Source organism: Barbatula barbatula, assembly GCF_947034865.1.
Source record: "Barbatula barbatula genome assembly, chromosome: 22".
Classification (NCBI taxonomy): Eukaryota; Metazoa; Chordata; class Actinopteri; order Cypriniformes; family Nemacheilidae; genus Barbatula; species Barbatula barbatula.
In genome coordinates this window covers 2367480-2392097 of record NC_136785.1, presented here as the reverse complement: position 1 = coordinate 2392097, position 24618 = coordinate 2367480, and the positions used below count along the sequence as shown (strand labels likewise).

Sequence of the window (24618 nt, the reverse complement as noted above, 5' to 3'; positions counted from 1 at the left end):
TTGGCTTTTTGCTGTCGAGAATGCCCAGACGCGGTCTGGATGTGTGTGTGCACACCGTCACACGTGCGAAATTGTGCATGTGGCATATGCGGTCTTGAGTTTGCCCAGATTTATCGTTTTATGCTTGTGGTGTCCTGCTGAGTTCAGATCTTTTCTCAATCTTTCCCACGACGAGAGTTCACGTTGTAACGTGCATCATACGCGCTGTGTTTCTTGTCTCGGGCTGATGAGGTCATAAGCAGATGTGATGATGTCATTTTTAAACAAACGTAATAAAAGCAAGACCTGAAGCTGTAATTCGACCGGATTGTGTACCGGGTGTGTTATTGTTAGAAAACCTGTCAAAATACAGTCTGGCTCAAAATTAGGTTAAGGAAAATGAAGCCTGTTTTAAACCATTAAAATGATCTTGCATTACTACATGTATGTTGGCATTTGTTGTAGGCCTGTTGCTTTAAATGTATGCTTATAAAAAAGAACAAAAACCTAACTGGCTGAATACATTACAGTGATAATTTGTTGTTGACAGGGGTCTCAATTAACGTGTGTTTCTTTACATTTAAAAAAATGTGACCTGGTCATGTTTAAGTGTGTTTTTGAGCATATTAAATGTGTTTTCAAATGGCAGTCGAGAACAAGCGATCCAGACAGAGACAAAATGTTGTTGAGCACTAAAAGGAACGTGTTGTTCTCTGGGCGTCTGACCAGAAAACTTTGTGATCACTTATATTCTTTTTTATTAATTGACCACAGCACCATGTACCGCCCCCCTCTGGCGATGGAGCAAAACTGCAGCCATGTGATGCCAAATTTTTGTAAAAGTGGTGTTGTGCGTGTGTGTCATGTCTTGGCTGAATATGTTGCCACAAGCAGCTGCTAAAACAGTTTGCTTGAGCTCAGGAGAGAAGTGGAGAGTTCTGGAGAAGGAGATGCTCATATTTCAGAGATGCTGACAATGCAATATCTATTATTCTTTCTCGCTCTGTGTCTCTCTCTCTCTCTCTCTCTCTCTCTCACTCTCTCAGTGATGTGATGAATGTTTCTCAGAAACACAGATCCACAAAAACACAAATCCCAGAATTGATCCATTATCTCTTTGCCTCACCCCATCCCTTTCTCACTCTCTGTTTTTGATTGTTGACCAGCCAGACTAACTGTATTCAGTTATCAGCCGTTCAGTTCCTTAGTTCATTCTAATGACACAAATTCTAATGGCTTCCATTACAGAGATCCTTCTTCAGCTGTTTCCCACCCTCAACCATTACTAAAAAATGAACAGGAAAGATGAGTAATAGTACTGCATGTTCACGTTCAGTCTGGATTCTTCGTTATTCATGCATGAAACAAATTGATAATTGATAATTTAGTTTTCTGAGAGAAGTTATGAAAGCAGTTTTGAAAAGAGTTAATATGTTGGCACCTATATGTGTGTGCATCTGTGTGTGCATGTTTGCATGTGGATCAGGGAGAGTCTGGAGTTTAGATTTTGGACGTGAAACTGCTGTCAAGTCCAAACACATGTTTATACTGGCAAACTTATCCAAAGCAACAGCCAAGAAGAGATGACTAAAGCCATTGTTCCTACAGTAAAACCAAAGTACATTGTCATAAGTGATGTGACAACCACAGCTAGCCAAAATAATCCTAATAAGTTGAATTGAAGTAGCCTGTACAGTTTAAAGAAAATTATTTTAAATAATGCATCAGTATTTGTTGTTTTATCAATCTGGTGGTATTTATTTATTAAAAAACGACATGTTAGGATTGAACAAAAAGTGAATCAGCAGCACCAAAGAAAATTTGTGATTTGTCTGGAGATGAAGGATTACCCAGAATTCACTATGTTCAGCGTGTGTTTTTGTGGTTGGCAGTGAACTCACTGTGTTATTCTCTGTGTTCTTGAAATCTTGACAACTTTGTGTTGTCTGTCTGGTCTCCTTTTCGCAGCCAAATCTCCTTACAGCCTGGAGAGCCTTCTGTACTGCTCTCTCTCTCTCTCTCTCTCTCTCTCTCTCTCTCTCTCTCTCTCTATCTCTGTGTATGTGTGTGTCTCTCATTCTCCAATTCATCCTGTCTCTGTCTGTCTTGTTTTCCCATGATGATTTAAATCACCTCTATTAGATAATCAGTGTGTGCGCTAGAACTCACTTTGCACACCTTTTATTTTAATTTAGTCCTAACATCATCTACATATAATAATGGTTGCATTTCACGTTTGATAAGAAGTACAATCAAGTAACAACTCAGCAATGCTGTTCAAATCATGGCTTTTATAACGGTTTAATGGTAAATGTAGAGTTCAACTTAGTGCATTGCATTATGGGATGTGGTGTCACATGCAGTGTGTTCTGTTGTGTGCTGTACAGCCATACAAATGCATGCGGTCATTGTTGCATTTCATGTTTACAAAAAATGAAAATGACAATATAATGCAGAAATAGCATGTTTATGGTTGTGTGCTATTCAGAACATAGCGTGTGTGTACATGAAAGCGCACAGGTGCCGTAATTTCAATGGACAGCTTTGGCGCCCGCTCGGGGTTCTTGAGTCAAACTTCTCTCCTCCCAGACTCTGACCCACTTTCTCAATGTTTGCTCGTGTGTTTCCTGCCTTTTGTGTTTCATCAGTTTTCCATCCGAATTCGCTATTCTTTAAATCATGGTTTTTGAATGAAAGGACTATCTGTTACGCAGGAAAGTAGACTCGTTCATGTTTCTGTGCTTCGGAGGAATTTGACGTAACGTTATGACTTCTTGCTCATTGTGGAAGGGCTTTGCTCATGCTTATCACAAAAAAGCTTTCTATCCATCTCTTGTGCTCATCTGGACGGATACAAGCTGACAAAATTTTTGTGCAAATCATACAGACTATACAGACATACATATGATTAAAAATGGTTGCCTTTGATTTGAAAGTGTTTGCATTTGATTTGAGTTTAAAAATGTATTCTTTTGTGTACTGTTTATGTTCTTCCTTAATTCTTATTGGTTGTCAGAAGTGTTTTTAGTATACAATTAAAATGAAGGAAAGTTGAAGTATTACTCTGATATATCTCTGATGGTACAGGAAGGTAAACCTTTACTTTAACTATTGCTGCGCTATAGTATATTACGCTATAGTCGTGAAGTATGTGTACTGTGCATAGTAAGCAGTTGTGCATAAATACTGTACAGTACCAAATTACATTTTTGTAGGGCTGTGCGATTAATCGGAAATTAATCGTAATCGTCAATTTCAGCCTTCATCAATTACAAAAACAAAATAATCGAGATAAATGATAATTGTGCAGCATTCCATTTGGCACCTCTCTTACCTTTACAGTGGTTTAGCAGTGCTATTTCTTTACATGTATTTTCTGTTAAATTCAGAGTTTAAAAGCCAAGTCTTTTTCTATGTTGTTTTAAAGGTTAATGATTAATCGTCTTAAATAATCGGGATCTCAAAATTGGGCAAAATAATCGCGATTATGATTTGAGTCATAATCGAGCAGCCCTAATTCAAAGTAAGATCGTGCCCTGTGGCTCTCGTAAATTAAATATCCAATGAAATGGATATTTCATCTTTTTCTCCGGTCTGTTTTGTTTTATAATCAAGTGGTTTAAGATTGTTTGCTTCTTCGTTTCCAGGGTGACATCCAGCAGCTGATGATTGTAGCCGACTATCGGGCTGCGTTTGACTACTGTGAGCACTACAGCCCTGACTGTGAGGTTCCTGCCCCAGATCAGCCCCAGAACCAAGACCCAAACACTGATGAATATGTAAGTACCTATCGAAAATAAGACACCCTCAGACCCTAGTAAAATAACTCTGCATTGAAAACATAACCAGCACTTCCCAGAATCCTTTGCGTTCTGAACTCCTTCTGGTCCGACATCCCCATTTAATGCTAACATGACGTGTTTCACACCTCTTACATTGCTGTACTTTATGGAAAATGTCAGATCTGGTTTTGGTGTTACTGTTGTTCCACAGCGCAGTCACTCAGATCATTAATACATGTATTCAGCTGTTATTTGGCCTGTGAAATGAGAAGATAATTAAAATGCAGTAATGATTCCTGTCCATGCTTGTGTGTGTGTGTTTCAGCCGTATTCATTCTTTATAGATTTTTCCATCTCATAGGAAAAGACTCAGCTGCAGGCAGTCTGTTTAGCATTTACTTTTCCGACTGAACAAAATGACCTCATCAGTTGGAGAGACAGTGAGAGAGAGAGGTGATGGGAGGAGACGAGTGTTTTAAAGCAGGTCTCGGCCTGTAGTGCATTTGGGTACAGTACAATGCACCTGCGTTATTTTATTGAAGCTGACAACACCCGCAAGTGCTTCTCATAAAGACCTCACAAAATAATTTGTTTGCTGTATTGATGTATTTCCTGTTGAAACAGGAAGCTTCCGTGTATTATGCTTTTACACTTAAACACATTATCAGGGAGACGACTGTCTAATTTTAGCAGGCATTCATTTAAAGGGACAGTTCACCCAAAAGTTTGTATTCTGTTGTTCCAATTGATCAATTTCTGATATTTGAAAGAATGCTTGTAACCTAACAGTTCTTGGCCACATTACAATGGCGGTCAAAGGTGCCTCAGAACTGTTTGCGTCCTACACTCTTCACATTATCTTCTTTTGTGTTTAACAGACCAAAGAAATATATATATATATACAAAATCTACTATGGTAGTCAATGGTGGCCAAGAACTGTTTGGTTACAACTTGGGTGAGTAAATGAAGACAGAATTGGGTGAACTGTTCCTTTAAACTGTCCTGTACAGTACATCTTGAACTTAGAGAATCTTGTTGAGCAAGCTAGATCTTCTAAACATGTTTTATTTATGATGTAAATACACATCTGGTTAAACTGAAGCAGACTCTGAACTCTCTCACCCACTTCAGTAACCATTTGTTACAGCCAACGCGATGCAAGAATGCATGTTGCGCACATGTTAAAGGGCAAGTTCATCAAAAAATTTAAAATAATGTCATTATTTATTCACCTTCATGTTGTTTAAAACATGTATGTGACTCTTTCTTCTGTGGAACACAAAAGAAGATATTTTGAGAAATGTCTCTGGTTTTGTGTTCATACAATGGAAGTCAATGGGGTCCATGTTTGTGTGCTTTAAACGTTCTTCAAAATGTCTTCTTTTGTGTTCTGCTGAAATTGTTTGGGCGAGCTTTCCCTTTAAATGGGCAAATCTTCTGAAAGTTAATGGTGTCAACTTTTTAATCTGTGGACTAAATGCCAAAAAGCTCCAGTTGTGATGCCATGGACTTTATGGCACAATAATCGAGTGTTTACTTTCTCAGATTCTGTTGTTCCAACCATCTGGCTACACTCAGATGCCAATATCCTCTGTGTGCTACAAAGAGGGGAAGAGACGGATTTAAATGAAAGATAGAACGCTTTAGCATGTGAAACGTATAACAGATGAATAAAAAATTCGACCATGTGTTTTTTACTTACCCATCAAGCTATAAAACAAACAAGGACAAACATTTTCAAATTAAAAGCACATCTGTCTTGTGTCTGGAAAAGGAAATGAAATACAGTAACTGAGAAGCATGGACTTTTTAAAAGTTTGAGCTTTGATGTTAGCACGTTGCCATAATAAAGCCTATCTGCTGACCTCATGTTCACCCTAATGTGTGTCTGGAGCAGTAAATCAGGGTGTGGGGTGTCAGTAGGGGGCAATATATCCCAGAACCGTTTCAAAAACTTCTTCCATCAGTTAAAAATCACAGGAACCTTGTTTGCGGGTGAAGACGTGATGAGTTATCCATAACTAACATGTGGGAATTAGGGAGAGCGAGGGCGGAACGATGAATTTGAGCGAGAGGTCAGCGGGCGGTTGGAATTCCTTGCGCTCTTCCCTCTCACTGTAGATAAGAGGACACGGATTTCCTCTGGACTCATCTCAAGGGGAATCCTTCCATCCTCCAAAATATTTTTATATCTGTTTTTCAAATAAGGAACAGATAAATATGAACAAATGTTCATTATTTTTCAATGGCTTATATAGTATTGGTTGAGATGTATTGGGTTGTAGCTACATTTGTAGGAAGTCTTTTTCTGTTTATTTTACTGTTATTTATTTGGTACAACATTTGTTGTTTTTAAATGTGCTTTATACAGAATCGAATTTGTACTTTATTGTACAACAAATAATATGGTTGAATTACCAAATCGAGCATATGATGAAAATAAATGATTTTCATGTCTGACAATCAAGGTTTTAAGTAGCTGGAGATAAAATGTTTTTGAACTACACATACATTGTAAACCATTGAAATCCTTTGAGAAGTGTTAACTTTGTTATTTTATTCGGAACATCCTATTCACCTCTATGGGATTATGGGCCAGTCTTGCCCTTTCCAATATGGCTGCACCATTAACCCATAATTCAGCGGTCAATGTGGACTTCATGCATGCCTGTGAATTGTTTAGCATAATGTTTCCGAATTTAAATGACAAATTACTGCAAATAAATCGGACAACCTAAATTTTTAGAGCATGAACGTGGAAGATAATTATTTTAAAATATTTGTTTTAGAACACAGAGGATGACAACTACTATTATGAATATCCGTACTATGAGGACATGGAAAAGACAGGAGAAACGGCGACAACCGATGAACCGACTGGAACTGCAACAGAAGACCTGATGGTAAATCAGCTCTAATCATCTGACTAATCACATTACAAAGGATTATCAGTTATTTTCCAAAACAATTATCTTATACTGATTCATAAACATGCTGTATTTCAAGTTGATACATAACATTCAGAAAGGAAAAAAACATGACATTCAGTGTGTACATACATTGTTCTACATACATTCATGAACAATGACAGGCATTGTTTTCTTTGGAATAAATTAAAGGATTAAAGGAATTCAAGTCCACTTTTGATTTTATCTCGCAAAAGATTTGCACAACGCACTTTGTCTGAACTTTCTTAATTCACTAATGTACCAAGTTTGATGGTTCTCCACATAGTTCACGGATAACTTCTGTCATATCTAAACCGATAACAATCTGACTGAGAGGTTTCTAACCGGGTTCTAACGCTGATGCCATGTAATTGTTTTTACATGTTTCATTTGAACAAATTACCAGGTGTCTGTTCCGGATAGCAGTCGTGTGATTACCTCGGTTATTACTGGAAGTTCTACAAAAGGAGGAAGTTCAGGTAGTTCCTCTTCATCCTCATCTTCATCCTCCTCATCTACAGCTTCTGGCTCCACCACGTCAACTGGCGAGGACCCGTACGACGGTTATGATGGGTATGAGACGGGATACGACCCATATTATGACGAGTCGACATCCCAGCCCGATAGCTCTCGGACCATCACGATCACCAGCACCAGTGAAGGTACAGACAGAGAAGTTGAAGTTGGACTGGGCGGTGAGGTGGATCTGGGACTGGGAGAAGAACTGGACAGACGCATCATCACGTCTGCAGGAGGAGGAAGTAGGAGAGTTCACACAGGCATCACGATTATACAAAACGGAACATCGAGTTCTGGATCTGGTTCCAGTGGCAGCTCCAGTGGCGGTACCAGATCCGGTTCCAGAGTCAGTACCAGCTCCAGCTCCAGTGGCGGTACCGGATCCGGTTCCAGAGTCAGTACCAGCTCCAGCTCCAGCTCCAGTGGCGGTACCGGATCCGGTTCCAGAGTCAGTACCAGCTCCAGCTCCAGCTCCAGTGGCGGTACCGGATCCGGTTCAAGAGTCAGTACCAGCTCCAGTGGCAGTACTGGCTCCAGTTCCAGCACTTTATCTACCTCGGTCAGCTTACTCTTTATGTGGATCTATAAACTGTATATTAGAATAGGCTCATATATTCATTTATATATGTCAATATAATTTTTGGTGCTGCAGATGTGATTTTTCTAAATAATGCAATAAGACATTGTTTTTTTGTAACTTAGTATTAAAAAACCAATTCTAGAAAAAACTTAAATACATCAGACGTGCTCTCATGCGATCAAAGGCACTAAAGTCAGAATAATAAAATATTATTATAAAAGTGTTATTTTTCAGTACAAAATATCCTTAAATCAAGATTTACTTGCTTTTATATCTACTGTAAATATAAATATCTTCCAGTGGGGTAAGAAATATACATTTGAATAAAGATTTAGTATTAAGTTTTAAGTTCACAATAGTTTGATTTTCTAACCCCGTTGGCAGATATTCTTATTTATATTCTTATTTATTTTAAGCATAAACAAAGCTAATTCATTTTAATTTGACTTGGCTTCTTAAGTAAAATCTTTGATTAAAGAATGACTGGAACCAAGACAATAATAACACATGAAAAGAGTATATAAATTCAGTTTATACTATATACAGAATATATATACTGTATATATTTTTCTTCTTTGTAAGGTTTAAACCTTTTTCATTGCTTAATTAAAAGAACTGATTATTTCAATAACTTTAATATATTCTGCATTTCTTACACAAACATATATAACAAATATACAGTATAACAGGTTCTGCACATATAAATATTCAAAATAAATGATACGTTTCTGATTCTGATTATTATTTAGTACTTAGACTAGTACTTTTATACGAATACAAATTGACACACACATTATACAAACGTTGTGCTATAGATACTGTACATTATTATTTGCCTTCTGCATATGAGTTTAACACCCTCACTTTGCGTTTTGTGCAGGATGGTGGTTATGATGATAACAATTATGGTGAGGAGATTGATCTGACCTATGGAGAAAGTTACGGTGAACGATATGGAGAGGGAGATTACACCGAGGGAGGAGACGGCACCTCTGTAACTGTTAGAGGTGGATCTGTTTCCCCCACTGGATCAGTAGTCGGGGGCGAATCTGTTGCCATGGGAGCTGGACAAGGAGGATTCGGTGGAGAGTCCGTTGACATCGACAAGTTCAAGGAGGAGTCCATCGCGGAGGACAACGACTCAGACCTGGATCAGTTGTACGACTATGGGAGCTACACTGATGTCGAAAAAGAGCTTCCCGTGAGGACCGATGAGTTCTACAGCCAGGTAGTCATGAGTAATCTGTGAAAATGTGAATTTTTTTGCTTTTAAACTTGTTTATGGTCCCCCAAGACAGGAATACGTTGTGGCTTTTAGGTCATGAGGTCATTTATATATACACTCATTGGATGGAGGGATGGATGGAAAAAATTATCATTTAAATAAAAACGAATTGTTTATTCATCCTCACGTTGTAAAAAACCTGCACATGACCCATTCTTCTGTAGAATGTAAAATACATTATTTTGAGAGACGTCTCAGTGGTTTTGTGTCAACACAATGGAAGTCAATGAGTGTCAGTGAAATGACCCAATGGGAAACAATTATGAAAAAAATGATAATTGTCGGGTGAACTATCCCTATCATACCTCTGTCCCTACGCTTGTACCAACCGTCAAGTAATTCTGGGGCGAAAACAAAAGTTTAGGATTCATCCTTCCCAAACTTCCTTTTCTGTAGGAAATATGCCAACACATAAAATATTAAGGAGCAAGGACTTAATTTATTAACTGCAATTCCAGTAATAATCCAAATGACATTATCGCTGATCTAGTTTGATCAAATGTTCGTGCTTTTCAATGTGAAGGGTGGACTCAGAGGAGAGAAAGGCGAGAAGGGAGAGCCTGCTATCATCGAACCTGTGAGTAACACTTTTTTTATGACACGCGTACTTCTAAGTGTTAAAAAACAGCTCTGGAGGTGATTGACACAATAACAGATTTTACTGGCACCAGTGAGTATTTGCATCTTTCTCTTGTTTATGAATCCATCCAGTTTTGTGTTCACGCACATGTTCATGCATCTTAAAAATATCTTTGCACGGGCACCTTGAACCGGCGTGTTTATAAGAGTAATCCAAACTCACTCCCGAACTGCATTTACATTCACATCGATCACTCCAGTTTCTGACGTTCCGCCAGCGTGACTCCTATTCACTCCGCATCGCAGCTGTGTTCTCCATACGAAGCATAACAATTATATTCACATGATGGAAATCACCAGGCTCTTTATGTTTTCTTTGCGTACACTCTGCACATTTCCACTTTCATGAACTGCTCACGTGGATCTTGATGTTAAACAGCTGTGAGATTTTAAACAGATGTCTCAGTTAAGTGTGTGTTTGAGAGTGTGTGTGTGTGTGTGTGTGTACGCATTTCTGATTTCCTTAACAGCATGAGAGCATGGCAGGTCGTAGAGGACATTTGGGTTATTTGGAATGAGCTAAGAGTTGATGAAAGTTACAGTAGGTTATAGAAAGAGACCAGAGATGATGGAGACGATTCTTTTGGGTGAGAGAGAGAGATGTGTTGTTTAGAGAAGCTTTAACAGATCAAGAAGGAGGTCAGTATTATTTCAATGTCAGGAAAGAGTCAGATCAGCCCTGTTTCAAAGAGACAAACATTTAGACAGAAGGAACTTTTCTCCAAACTTTTACATTACAGTATAAGATTATATATATTTCCCAAATGCAAGGCATACAGTATGTGAAATCCTCTTCTTTGTAGAACTGTTTATATTTGTTTTTTAGCTTTCTAGTGAGTTTTTCCTCACTACAGTTTTCTTAATCTCATTCACTGGACTTTGTACAGTGAGCAGTATTCTTTACAAAGATGTCATGAAACAAATTGTATGGTGAAAGTTGCTACAGTATGAATAAATGTGAATTTATTGATTTTCTCTTCAGGGTTATACATCCAACAGTACGTGTAGTCACTTATTTTATATGTAGTCTTTATAACATCACACTTACTACTATACAGTCGCGCGAAAACACTTTAAAGACTAAATCAATCCTCAGGAGTAACATAATGTCATCCAAGAGCTATGTGAAAGACTGACAGCATGACAAAACACATTAAATCTGTGATAAAAATCCATTTTATCACATAACAAAATTATTTCCCGAAATAAATGTACAAATACGATGTAGTTGTCTTGCTTAAAAGTGAATAGTAACTTTTACATGCAATACATGCAAATAGAAACAATACTTTTAATTGAAATTTGGAAGAAATATTGTTAGTAGTTCACAGAATAAAACAACCCTAACCCTTAAAACATACCCATAAATAGTAAATTCAGATAAACCGAAAATAATTTTGAAACTTTGATCCGCGGCTGAATATAGATGTATTTTAGGATAGATATGTATTGCAGGAAGGGGCGATCCACAAAAGGTATCATATTTGGGGGTCCCTGGCATAATAAAGTTTGAAACCCCCTGCGCCAGATCTTTTGTTTAAACACAAAAGATCTAGAGCAGTTCATATTTCTTTGTTTTATTTATGATAATTGCAATGTTTTTCGTTTGTGACGCAACTCATGCAAGCTGCACATTTCAATTAGCATTTGAACATAACTGAAGCTATCCAGACGAAATATCTTGTACAGTAGGTCACAGTTTATTGGCTGGGTGAATACTTCATTTTCAAATCATGTGCCTTTGCGGACTCCCTTTAATCAGTGAGGGACAAGAAGGCCAAACATAGAGCTTCTTTAATTCTTTAAGAGTTTCCATGTGATGATAAGAGGGAATCCAGTGATGTGAAGCAGAGTGTTAAAACACTAGATAACCTTCCTTTACATGGTAAAATGACTTATGTAGTATATATAGTATCAAGTGTTTTACTGTAATCGTCAATAAAACCGTGTAAAATACTTTGTGATTTTCATAGAAATCTGTTTTTTTGAAGTATGAAAAGGCACAATTTCGGCAGCGTTCTGGAATGTTCAGTCTGTGTAGACGATTGTCTCAAATGTTTCATAAATAGTCTGAGCCATGAGAAACAGATATCAGCGCTTAAACAGACTTCCTCATGCTGATGTTTGCTACATTCATTACAGAGATCTACAGCCAATATACCAAACACACACACACACACCATTTCAATCTACAGACTGTGATGCTTCGTAAACTGAGAAAGATGTTAAAAATAAATGAAATAAAGACGTTTTTGCTTAAATATCATCAGAGCTTTTATGGTCTCATCCTTTAAATTCACATTTGTTTAGGCCTAAATGTTGTGTTGACACGTGTGTTAATATAATTGTGTTATTATAGGGGATGCTGGTCGAAGGACCACCTGGTCCAGAGGGTCCAACAGTAAGTCTACTTTTGTTTGTGTGTCCACATGTCATGTTTATGTGTTATTTAGTGTTTGCAAAACTATTTGAACTGCAAGCTGAACATAATGTAGATCGAGTTAAACTACAGTGAGTAAGACCAGTTTAGACCGGCCTGGATTCTCTAGATACTATAAGAAAATAAAACAAGATTATAAAAATGGCGCGATGATGTCATGTACTTAATATTCATGGGACAGTGATATTTTTTGTTCATCCAGTTTCATTATTCATTTTCTGCACTTATATAAAGCGGATCTTGTGTCTGATGGATTGATTGACTATATACAGTAATGAAGTCCAACAGTGACATTACTAAACTCACTGGACTAACACCCATGTGTGTGTTTTGTGATGGATTTTGTGTGTTTCTTACAGTACCTTTGTGTCATTCTAGGGTCTCCCTGGTCCTCCAGGTTCATCAGGACCCCCGGGAAGCTCCGGAGAGCCTGGTGAGAGGGTAGGTAACCGTGACAATAGTAACTAGCTAATATGTGCATATTCTGCAACACATTCGGCAAATTGTGTTCTGGAAAATGTCCAGATTTGCTAAATGGTTTACTGAGTGAATTGCTGCGTGAATTAAATGAAAACTGTAAAGAAATGTATGGATCATGTTGCCGTCCTAAAACCCTAAAGCGACCAGAATGCAAAATATATGTGTATTTTTCCTAACACTGTAATGCAGAAAAAAAGAGTAAATCATTTTAATGCTATATTCTTTTGATATATAACATATATTTGTGTATTCATATAATTTTTGTACAAAAAGTACATTTGTAACAGAATTGTAGGTGTATGATAAGCTACATTTGTGGCCCATGTTGTGTTGTAAAAACTAAAACAGTATATTTAATAAAATATACAAAATAAAATACAGTATTTCCGTAATGTGAATTTGGGTGGGAAAAAATGCCACGTAAAAGCGCCAAAATACAGTCCTAAAAGTACACTTCATCAAATGTGTGTATTTTCTGTCTATCGATTGAAACATATTTTCATGATGTTTAATGCATTACCCACAATGCTTTGGTGTTTTGACAGGGTCTTCCTGGTCGTTCTGGTCTACCAGGTGCTGATGGTCTTCCAGGACCTCCAGGGACTGTTCTGATGTTGCCTGTAAGTAATTCTGAGCAGAATTATTTGATAAACTCTCACACTATGAAAAATAACAGTTTTTTGAAATGGCACACGTTACATATAGGGACTAACTATTAGGATAAAGCAGTTGAATTAATGTTGGTCCCCCTATTATTGCAAGAGAACCAGTTTCTCACGGCTATTCTCTGTCGTATTGAATGTGAACCGCATTATTCTCCAAGTGCTTCAACACCGATCATGATGTCAGAGAGTTATCAGAAACTTAATGTCCCTTTGCTGCGATAATCTTCTCTATCGATCACGGGCTGGTTGGGTCTGCTTATCCAAATGTCTTCTTTCCCAGCTGTTACTTCAATATATTTTACTGCACGGATTCTGATACCGAAACAAGTCTAAACATCGCAGTGCATTTTAGTGGAGGGTTCTTTAGGCATGTTTCCATTGCGAGCACAGGTTTTCTCTTGATCAACACTCGAAAACTCATCATGTCCGTGCTGTTTTGTACGTTCTCAAGATGACTTAAAATGGTTAAAAATAAGACAAAACACGCATTGAAATAAGCTAAAAAAACCAAGCAAGATGTCTTGGTGTTTGGTTATTTTCCACAAAATATTCCTCTTTTTAGTTATTCTAAGCTCTGTAATATTTTATTGGGATGAAACTGTAAATCTACAAATCTTTGAAGTCTTTTAAGGGCCTTGAAGTCAAAAAGATTTAAATTGCTTTTCAACCAGCAGTCTTGCTTGAAAAAGTGTAATGACGGTGTTCAGCCACCAGATAGCATCCCTGAATAATTTGACTCGCACACATGCAGACAGAAATATCTTCTTTCTCAATGTTAAACTGGCAAAGATATTTAAGCTCAAAATCACAACTTTGTTTTGTATACTATTTCACAAACAAAGTTCATCCAGATACAGTTTCAATGTCTTAGTTTATTTTTAGTCTTACTCATCTGATGTGTTATGGATCTGTGTCTGTCTGTAGTTCCGCATGAGTTCAGGAGGAGACTCGAAGGGTCCTGCTGCTTCTGCTCAAGAGGCTCAAATGCAAGCCATCATGCAGCAGGCCAGGGTACGTCCAGGACTTTTACACTGTACAGACTGTATTCTATCCCTTAACCCTTACCCAAACCTTTCTACCTTGTATATATTTTACTATGTATATTTATATTTTACAAATAGACATCATTTAGTGTGTTTAACTGCACTGATCCCATTTTTCGTTGTGAGGAAGCTGACAATTTATTTTTATTTGTCCGTCTTTTTATAAAGCTGGCAATGAGAGGTCCAACCGGACCAATGGGATTGACAGGCCGTACCGGTCCTCTGGTATGACTGTGTGTCTTGTCTGTCGCAGTGTGTCTAAAACATCACAATTTTTTTAAATGTGTAATTTTGATATATGTAAAAAAAATGTGCCTCTTCTTGTTTGTTGTTTCCAGGGTCCTCCTGGTGTGGCTGGACTGAAAGGAGAGTCTGGAGAGGCAGGACCTCAGGTAAGGCCATCAGAGATTACCCACAATCCATTTATCCCACGCAGACATAATGGACAGGACCTCTTTTTAGTTCCCCTTATATTTGACATTCAAGTAATTCAATTTGTACAGACGTGTGGTCCAGGATCACATAGGTGACAATAAGCCACAAAACTATCAAACTGATAAAAATGCAGCATAGAGCAGTTCTGAGGTCTGGATCTTTTTCAGGGTAACCGTGGTCCAACAGGATCCATAGGTCCGTCTGGAAAGCCAGGTAGAAGGGTAAGTTTACATTCCGTCTAAAGCTAGCAGACCTTAAGGCAGATCGAGTTCCAATATTGAAATGATCGAATAATGTTTTCTGTGTTTCTTCTTTAGGGTCGGTCTGGATCAGATGGAGCCAGAGGAATGCCTGGACAGACCGGACCGAAGGTAAAGTTAAACTGTTTATTATAAACCTCTTATGGGGTTTATTTCCCTTACAAAAATCGTAGTCCTCAAATGAATTGTTTAAATTCAAAATTCAATTGTTTTTCACAATCTCTGTGCTTCACAGGGTGACAGAGGATTCGACGGTCTAGCTGGTTTGCCTGGTGAAAAGGGCCACAGGGTAAACACTTCTGCTTATTAAAATCTTAAAATAAATCAACTTGTGAATGTATGAAGGTGTAACTCGGAATGACCTGTGACTACTATTGTAAGACATTTCTTTGATATCCTTAATAAATATTAAGTATTAATAAATGCGCCCTTGTGGTTGTTGTAGGGTGAGTCGGGCCCTCAAGGACCACCGGGACCTCCAGGAGAAGATGGAGAAAGAGTACGATATCTTGTTTTTGTTTTATTTTAATCCTTTTCCATTTTATTCATCATTTCATGTTATTTGTATTAACGGATACGATTTTCTGGTATTTCAGGGCGATGATGGTGAGGTCGGACCCAGGGGTCTCCCTGGAGAGTCGGTGAGTTTTTCAGCGTGATCTTTATCCTCTGTCAGTCATTATAGTTTATAGACAGGTTCGTAATATTAGTGGGTTCTCCAAATGTCCCAAAGTTTATAATCTACAGGTTGTGAGATACAAAGTGAGAGAAACAGTAAGAGATACAAGTTGGGAAGCAGAAAGGCCAAGATAGAAAAGAAAGCAGAAGGGTTTAGTCAATTCTTACACCACAGTTGATATAACATTGCAGTTTTAGATCCTGTTCACCTGGGGGCGCTCCACATTCACCATTTAGATCATCACTTCTATTCTTCTGGTATAACGGTGCATTCCAAATGCTTTAAAGACGTTTTTTTACTTGTATTGAATTTTGTTTGATAACACTCTCGTTATGTAATACACTAAACTTCATTAATAAAATAAAAAAATAGCATATAGTTTTTCTATATAAGCCCTATTTTTAGACCCTTCCATACTAAATTACTCATGTATGAATAGAGCATTTTAAAAATGGCATTAAGCCATTAAGCACATCTTTAAAACAGAACATGTTGAGCATCCGTGAAGTTTGTGAATGCAGAAAAGTCACGTCTCTTTCTCTTGTTCAGGGTCCTCGTGGTTTGCTGGGCCCCAAAGGACCCCAGGGACCCCCAGGAGCGACTGTGAGTACAAACTTTATCTGAATCAATTCATTAGATTCATTATGTTGTAAGTCATCTGCTTTCATATCATTTAGTCAATCGCATACTTAATTAATTGCCTTTGTGTTCATCAGAATCTTTACGAACGCCTATTACAGCAAGTAATGAAACTGTCGTATTCATTTTGATTGATTTTGATTTGATTTATTGCTCTTTATCTGCAGGGTGTGACTGGAATGGACGGTCATCCAGGACCTAAAGGAAACATTGTAAGTGTAATACAAACACAATGTTTTAATTAACAAACACACACCTATTATTCATTTTTCTTTTTTCAACCACCAGGGACCTCAAGGTGAGCCCGGCCCACCTGGACAGCAAGGCAATCCTGGAGCTCAGGTAAACAGATCACGCCCACTTTCGCCCCATCTAACCCGCCCCTGATTTATTTCATCCAACCCAAATGCTTCAACTCCATCCTCTCCATCCTTCTACAGGGACTTTCAGGTCCTCAGGGAGCAATTGGACCTCCAGGAGAGAAGGTGACGTCACATTTGCATTTATGCATTTAATTCTGTCAGTTTGTGTGTTTCCTGAGGATCAAACCCATGACTGAACTATAGAAGCATGTACATAGATAAATGCTGGATGTGATGGGAAATGTTGGTTTTCCGCTCCTTAGGGCCCCACTGGAAAGCCAGGTTTACCGGGAATGCCAGGAGCCGACGGACCTCCGGTGAGACCTGGAAATACACCAACATACACGCTCAAACACACTCAGCATCTATTCTTGATGCACATCATAGAGATTGTATGCTTATTGTGTGTATAATTATAGCAATCTTGGTCTCATTTCCAGCTTTACAATTGGTCATCTTGTCTCTGTGCACCTCTTATTATTATGATTTAATCTCTTTGTCATGTGAACACAGGGTCACCCTGGAAAAGAAGGGCCTGCTGGAGAGAAAGGACACCTGGTACATATATTTATCCTTTAAGCCAATTCTCTTTTACAAATGCTTCAGATATATCCGCTTTGTGTGTTAAATCAAGTCATTTTTGTGATTTACAGGGACCACCTGGTGCCCAGGGCCCAATTGGATATCCTGGACAGAGAGGTGTAAAGGTGGGTGTTGTAAATCCTCATTTGCATCTTACTAGTCATTTCAGAAGTCATATCGTCATTTGGTCATTCGTGGATATTCGTGTAGTTGTGTCGTTGTGTGGTTATGATGTTAACCAAATGTCCCCTGGTTTGCTTAAAAGCATTGCTCTACAGCCTTTTACCCACAATTCACATAGACCGCAATGTTCCGCTGTCTGAGTTGTTTTCGAGACTTTTCGAAATTCATCTAAAAAAAATGTTCAAAGCCTTGTTAGAAAGGATTTAAGGCATCATACAGTCGACACAAACTTGTTTCAGAATATGCCTTGTTTTGGTTATTTAATGTTATTTAATGTTTAACATTCATGTGCAGCATATACTTTAGTTTTGTGTAGTATTAACAACATGTTTCAGATCATTTGTGAGGATACATATCGGTTACATTGTGGCCTTGGAATCGTGTCACCTATGTAGGCAGCTTACTCTTTCTTATATCTCTGTTATATCCGCAGGGTGCTGATGGAGTCCGTGGGCTGAAAGGAAACAAGGGTGAAAAGGTAATTTTAGTATGTGTGTGTGTGTGTGTACTTGTGTTTGTGTGATTTTGAGCGTCTGTATGGATATAAGCCGTTGTGTGTGTGTGTGTGAGACGGCTAATGCGCTCTTACTGTGCCATTAATGTTTCATTTCTGCATCTGAATATGGAAGCCATAAAATACTTTATGTTTAGACCCTTTCGCTCTGGTCGTTAAAAAAAGTTTTATCCTACCAGAAAAAATATAAAATCAGGTCGCAAACAGCAGAAAAAGCAGTTGCCATGGAGATCGGTCCCGCTGCATTTGTCAAAAAAATGGCTATTATGTGCGAAAGAAAGTTTACAGGTGTCTCTATGTGAAATATTAATCTCAACATCTCTTTTTCTGTTAGGGAGAAGATGGTTTTCCTGGATTTAAGGGAGATATGGGCATCAAAGGAGATCGGGTGAGATTTTTACCGCCTGTTTATCAACTCTCACTTATTTGTAGGTAAAGAGGTTTGAATCTATAAAGTCTGAACCGATGGATCATTTGCTGTTGTTGGTTTTCAGGATGTTTATTTGTTGGTGTTTTACGATTTTCACACCACATCAAAAACTATACAACTATCCCTTCGTTCTGTACTTTTCACCTCTAAAGTTCACTTTTAGTATTAAACGTGTTCCTGCCTCGATTCATAAAGGTAGTTTGTTGGTTGTTTAGGGAGAACTCGGACCTGCTGGTCCCAGAGGTGAGGATGGACCGGAAGGACCCAAAGGAAGAGGCGGTCTCCCTGGAGACCCCGGACCTCTCGGGTCGTCAGGAGACAAGGTGAGTTTGACAGATCCATCCATTTATATATTTCTACATTCTATGAAATATGTAAACCATTCAGTGCCTTGGAATATATCAAAACGATATAGTAGTGCCTGATGTTAACACTGTAGTGCTGCATTTTTAGCCAAGAAAACTGTTTATATTTGGAAGAAACATTTATCAGCTATTATCTTGACAGTTTTTTTGTGTGTGTTTTGGTTTTAGGGTAAGCTTGGTGTGCCCGGGTTGCCCGGTTATCCAGGAAGACAAGGCCCCAAGGTAAATATATTCAATCTGCCTGTGATTACCTAGCATGCAAAGCGTTGCTGTTTGAGTAGCTGCGTGTATTGATATTGGTACAAGGGTGTGTGTGTGTGTGTGTGTGTGCAAGCATTAGAGTGGAGCTGGAAGTCAGACATGTTTGAACTTCTTGATCAAAGCTGAGTGGATTTACCCATAATGACATCTGGTGTCAGCTTTCCGTCTGACCGTGACCCAGCATGCACTGCTGTAGCAGCACTTTTCTTCTCTTCTCCTCCTTATATCCCTCTCTCTCTATGCTTTGATGGACTTTTGACTTAATCTCTCTCTTTTTTTCCGTTGTAGGGTTCTCAGGGATTCCAGGGATTCCAAGGAACCAGTGGAGAGAAAGGCACAAGGGTATGTAAAAGGAAAAAACACGTTTTCTTTTTTGCTATTCCTCTATTCTCCCGTTTTGCTATTTTTGTCCGGTTGTTATAAGAGTCACTACACCTGTTTTCCTTGTTTTGCAGTATAAACGCACTGTAATGCGAAATACTGAACAATTGTTATAAGTATAATTCATTAGATTTAATTGGATTTAAAGGAACAGTTCCCCCGAAAATGACAATTCTGTCTTCATTTGCTCACCCTCAAGTAGTTCCAAATCTTTATACATTTCTGATGAACACAGAGAAATATGTTTGGAGAAATGTTAGCAACTGGCCCACCATTGACTACCATAATATTTTAAAGAATGTAGGAAAGCAAACGGTTTTGGGTCACTTTTGACCACCTATGGCAGACAATGGTGGCCCAGAACTGTTTGGTTACAAGCATTCTTCCAAATATATTTTTCTGTGTTCATTAGAACAAAGACACTTATAAATATTTGGAACAAGGGCGAGTAAATAATGATTTTTGGGTGAACTGTAATGTAGATTCATTCGCCAGCATCCTCATCCATTTTATGACATGACGGCTTACCAAATAGGTTCAGCTGAAATCATTATTTAACATCCATTTACAGCCTTATCCATTTTAGCATCTTACTTAGACTAGTTCTCATTAAGAAATATAGTCTGTTCCAGGTGGATTATGATTGGCTGTTTTATGAAAGTGAGTTTATGATGTCTCAATGGTGTGCGGTGTCTTTTTGAAACTCTTCGGCACATTAAAATGGATGTTCAGGACTGTAAATCGGGAGTTCAGGACTGTTTTATAACAGCTTTGTGAGCTGCAATGTGTGTGTGTGTGTGTGTTTGTGTAGTCATGCCTGCTATCAAAGCCATTATCACCAACAAAAGATGGGAAAGTCTGAGAGTGAAATCTCTGTCTAGATGCTTTATGGGATGTACATCAGCACATTTAAGCTGAGAGCAGCAACCGCCTGCCATTAGGAAGACAATGCACTTCCATTAACACATTATAATCCAAAAACCTCTTATTCTCTTAGGCCATCACGCACACGTTCAGTTCATAGCTTTACAGTTCATTCAGTTAATCTCAATATTTTCTCTCGGGCTGAATGAAGTGTGATTTTGTTTTAATTATGCAAATGTTATTTTTTTATTGCTGAAATGTCTGCAAAGAGAAATGAAACACGACAAGTAATATTGATGTAATGCTGAGTAATATACTATTTAATGTGTATTTAAATAATGTTGAAAGCTTAAAGGAAACTGGCGAATAAAAAAGATGATCTTAAAAAAAGTGTTTAATCATGTATTTGTCTCTCACATGCATAGGGGACACCAGGTAAGCCGGGACCCCGGGGACAGAGAGGACCTACGGTAAGATGACAAAAATAAGACAAAAACAAATGATTGATCCAGTTAAGAACGCCACACAGCACTGCTTTACATACATCGCTTTCTCACACAGACCTCTTCTCATATATTCTCTCTATAGGGACCTCGAGGAGAAAGAGGCCCCAGGGGACCCACAGGAAAAGCAGGACCAAAGGTGAGCCTGTCCTTTTGTCCTGTTTCTGTATCCCACAATGCAATGGGATCAACCTGACATTCACTTTTTAACACACAAACGACTTAGTTTGGAGACTTTCCACTTGGCTTCAATTTCTGGATATTGTAATAGTCTGTCATCGCTTGTTGTGCCATGAATACTAACAGCTGATTCGTCCATTTCAGTAGCAGCTAATGGTCCCTCTATCACATTATAAAGCAATGTTTCTCTCCAGCACTCAGCTGGAACAAATTTAACAGATATATCCTCTATGACTCAAACAAATTATTAAGCAGCACACTTGCATGGACGTTTTGCGATTCAATTACAAACAGTACTCTGTTTATTTTTCACCCTTTTTATGATTTCTCCACAGGGCAACTCAGGAAGCGATGGCCCCCCAGGACCACCCGGTGAACGGGTACGGTATAATGATCGTCGAATCTTTCCTCTTTGTGCTGTAATGGATTCAAGTATTGACTATTGAAGATCTCAGAAGGAGATGTTTAACAACCATTACTTTCATCTCTTACAGGGTCTGATGGGACCACAGGGACCTACTGGATTCCCCGGCCCCAAGGGTCCACCTGTATGTGCCAATAAGAAAAGAATTCAATTATGAGAATCAATTGTTTCTATCCCTATCACACATCTTCTTCATCCTCTCATCCGTCCTGTTTTCATCTCTCTTTTGGTTTCAGGGACCTCCCGGAAAGGATGGGCTGCCCGGACACCCCGGCCAGAGAGGAGAAACTGTGAGTGATGTTTAATATCACCTCAAATGTTGTTTAGACACCTATAAAGACTTACATTATGTTTTCTTTAGGGTTTCCAAGGCAAAACCGGACCACCCGGACCCCCAGGTGTTGTCGGACCTCAGGTGAGTGGATAAGGACGGCCTTAAAATGAAACTCTTATTCCTCAGTTCATTTTATTTTAACTTCTCTTTTTACTAGAATACTAGTTTATAATTTTCAGAAGATTATATTTGTATAAATAATGAGTTTAAAAGTCATAAAGCAACTTGCTAAAGCAGGCATATTGTCTGCTAATGCAAAGGCAAACAGCACCCATATTCTCTAGTTTGTTTTGCTGTTGCGTTTTTGTTTATTTATACGCATTTTAATATGCTTTTACACCACATTGCAGCTTTATTAGTGTATCAATGATGAAGACTGGGCTGCATTTAAGATCCACCAAATAAAACATTATGAAGCATTTTCTTTTGCACTCAGAGAAGAGCACACACACGCATACCTCACAGGCATCATTCATATTCATGAATCCATCATCCGCCATCACATGCTCATTTGATTATCTTAAAGGTGTCTGTCCTAAGGTCATCATCGGGGGCTCATAATGGTTCCATTAGGCCACGTACGAACCATTTGTCAGGCTGTCGGCATTTGTTTCCTGACATGCTATTGTTAACGCGGTTAGATGTTGGTGCTTGGCGGGTAATGAAATATTCATAAGCAATCATGATATTCTAGTTTTTATGGAAGTGTTGAGATGGGCGCCCACACCCACCCACCCAATTAACCACCCACACATACACACATAGACACATATATGGATGTTTAAGCGCACGTGTTCTGCCGTGCGTATGGATACATATAACACGATTACATTTCTCAGTGTTGCACAAACATATTTACATATTCACAAATGTTTTTGAAGCACCTGTGGCCTCTTCATTTTTGAGACTTTTTCGAAGGCTCAACCTGACTTTAAGACTCTCTGACTTTTTATTTGTGTTAAATATGAACAAATATGAACCAAAAATCCAGTTCAAATTAGCTTAAAGAGGAATATGCTGTGTCTCACAGGACCAAGGCGTTACAGAGTTAACATATATAAACTTGCACCTAGCAAACCAACCGAAAGAGTTGATCTCCTCTCACAAAGTTTTATCGTTTGTATTAACATTTCATTTGTTTATTTTGATTAATTCATTTTAGTTTTTATTCATTTTGTAATATATATATATACTTATATCATATTTTCAATGTATATGTGTAAATAGTGCACTTGCTTTACATTAAAATACATAAAACCACTTTACGCAATAAGCTTGTAACTAAATGCAAACTTTGTAGTGCACTAAGAAAAAACATTTACTTAAATAAATACAAACATTTTAAACATACACATTAGGTTAAGGGCAATACAGTCTCTTCGGTATGGCAATATGACATTGTAGATTTGACAGATTACAGATTTTTGAACATTATGTTTAGTATATTAAATCAAACTGAATCTGTGTGAATTTACAAAAAAATCTATTTAAAAACGTTGTAAATCAAACCACTAGAAATAATCCATCTAGTGTTTAATTGTACGATAACTTTTATAAAACGGTCAGTTCTGGTCCTCGATTCTGATTGGCTGAGCCAATCTTCTTATCCGTTGTAAAATACCACGATTAATAACGGCTGACCAACTGCTTCTTTGGGCTTATTGCTTTAATAATCCGTCACTCCCTCTCTGTTCAGGGACCAACAGGTGAGACAGGACCAATGGGAGAGCGAGGTCACCCTGGACCCCCAGGACCACCCGGTGAACAGGGTCTACCTGGACCTGCAGGCAAAGAGGGAGCGAAGGTGCGAACCGTCTATCCATCCATCCCTTGGTCAGTTCTTTACCATGTCAATGAAAACATTTAACACAATGTCCGCTTCTGTATGATCACAGGGAGATCCAGGTCCGGCAGGTCCAACGGGTAAGGACGGACCTCCGGGGCTGCGAGGATTCCCAGGCGAGCGAGGTTTACCAGGTCCTTTGGTGAGTACTGCATATTAAACCTAAAAACTTAAAATCTGATCTTATTGCCTGGCAGATGAATCATTTCTTAATTACATTGAATGAGTAATCTAGGAAACGTTATACAAGACACTCAAAAATTCTCCAAGCTGATTTTAAATTGGAGCTTCCCTTGTGTAACCCTTAGACGTTTGGTACATGCACACATGAAGAAATGTGTGTGTTCATTTTCTCTTTGCAGGGATCAGCAGGTTTGAAGGGAAGTGAAGGACCCCCTGGTCCACCCGGACCTGCTGTAAGTACACATATTCTGTCTTTATTGTTGATCTTTTCTCCGCTTCTTGTTATTCACCTGGTTTACCTTGTCTTTTCTCTTTTTTACCCCTTTGCTCCAAACACTGGCTTTTCAATGAGTATAGTGATTTCAGTGCAGACAGATGTATGATATGTAGATGATTTAATGCATATCTACACTACCAGTCAAAGGTTTGGACACCTTTGACTGAATTTGTATTGGTCATAATAATCAAATCCTGTTAAATCCTTGTGCATACATATTTTGTATGTTTTGATGATTTTACTATTATTTAACAATAGGAAGATAGAAAAGATGTCTAACCTTTCGGTATGTCTTACCTTTTGACTGTGAAGTGAATGTTAAATGATCGATCCAACCTCTCTCTCACCCTGTCTTTTTTTTTTTAGTATGACAAAAATGTACATTTGAATTATGGTCTGCGTACGCTAATGTGTGCAAGTAATGTGTACAAATAAAAAGCGCAAAATTAAATAATGTGTAATAAAAATAAAGTGTAAATATGCAGGGTAAACATATTAAATCACAAAATGAAGAAGTAGTACAAGTTATACAATTTAGCTACATAAGATGGAAACATC

At 38.2% G+C, this 24618-nt stretch overlaps 1 protein-coding gene across 2 annotated transcripts in view; it reads left to right on the top strand.

Moving 5' to 3' along the window:
• col5a1 (procollagen, type V, alpha 1) overlaps window positions 1-24618 on the top strand; it is a 62515-nt gene that overhangs the window by 22963 nt on the left and 14934 nt on the right. For both annotated transcript variants that reach the window (XM_079486358.1, XM_079486357.1), the window contains exons 5-41: window positions 3627-3758; window positions 6552-6665; window positions 7117-7788; window positions 8690-9037; window positions 9618-9671; window positions 12093-12134; window positions 12552-12614; window positions 13199-13273; window positions 14243-14329; window positions 14530-14586; window positions 14700-14753; window positions 14964-15017; window positions 15114-15167; window positions 15292-15345; window positions 15502-15555; window positions 15653-15697; window positions 16285-16338; window positions 16542-16586; window positions 16663-16716; window positions 16815-16859; window positions 17000-17053; window positions 17250-17294; window positions 17390-17443; window positions 17935-17979; window positions 18350-18403; window positions 18661-18768; window positions 18979-19032; window positions 19360-19413; window positions 20742-20786; window positions 20905-20958; window positions 21335-21379; window positions 21494-21547; window positions 21660-21713; window positions 21785-21838; window positions 23454-23561; window positions 23653-23742; window positions 23963-24016. In XM_079486358.1, coding sequence (XP_079342484.1) covers window positions 3627-3758; window positions 6552-6665; window positions 7117-7788; window positions 8690-9037; window positions 9618-9671; window positions 12093-12134; window positions 12552-12614; window positions 13199-13273; window positions 14243-14329; window positions 14530-14586; window positions 14700-14753; window positions 14964-15017; window positions 15114-15167; window positions 15292-15345; window positions 15502-15555; window positions 15653-15697; window positions 16285-16338; window positions 16542-16586; window positions 16663-16716; window positions 16815-16859; window positions 17000-17053; window positions 17250-17294; window positions 17390-17443; window positions 17935-17979; window positions 18350-18403; window positions 18661-18768; window positions 18979-19032; window positions 19360-19413; window positions 20742-20786; window positions 20905-20958; window positions 21335-21379; window positions 21494-21547; window positions 21660-21713; window positions 21785-21838; window positions 23454-23561; window positions 23653-23742; window positions 23963-24016 — 3183 coding nt within the window. The remainder of the gene's footprint in view (window positions 1-3626; window positions 3759-6551; window positions 6666-7116; window positions 7789-8689; window positions 9038-9617; window positions 9672-12092; window positions 12135-12551; window positions 12615-13198; window positions 13274-14242; window positions 14330-14529; window positions 14587-14699; window positions 14754-14963; window positions 15018-15113; window positions 15168-15291; window positions 15346-15501; window positions 15556-15652; window positions 15698-16284; window positions 16339-16541; window positions 16587-16662; window positions 16717-16814; window positions 16860-16999; window positions 17054-17249; window positions 17295-17389; window positions 17444-17934; window positions 17980-18349; window positions 18404-18660; window positions 18769-18978; window positions 19033-19359; window positions 19414-20741; window positions 20787-20904; window positions 20959-21334; window positions 21380-21493; window positions 21548-21659; window positions 21714-21784; window positions 21839-23453; window positions 23562-23652; window positions 23743-23962; window positions 24017-24618) is intronic.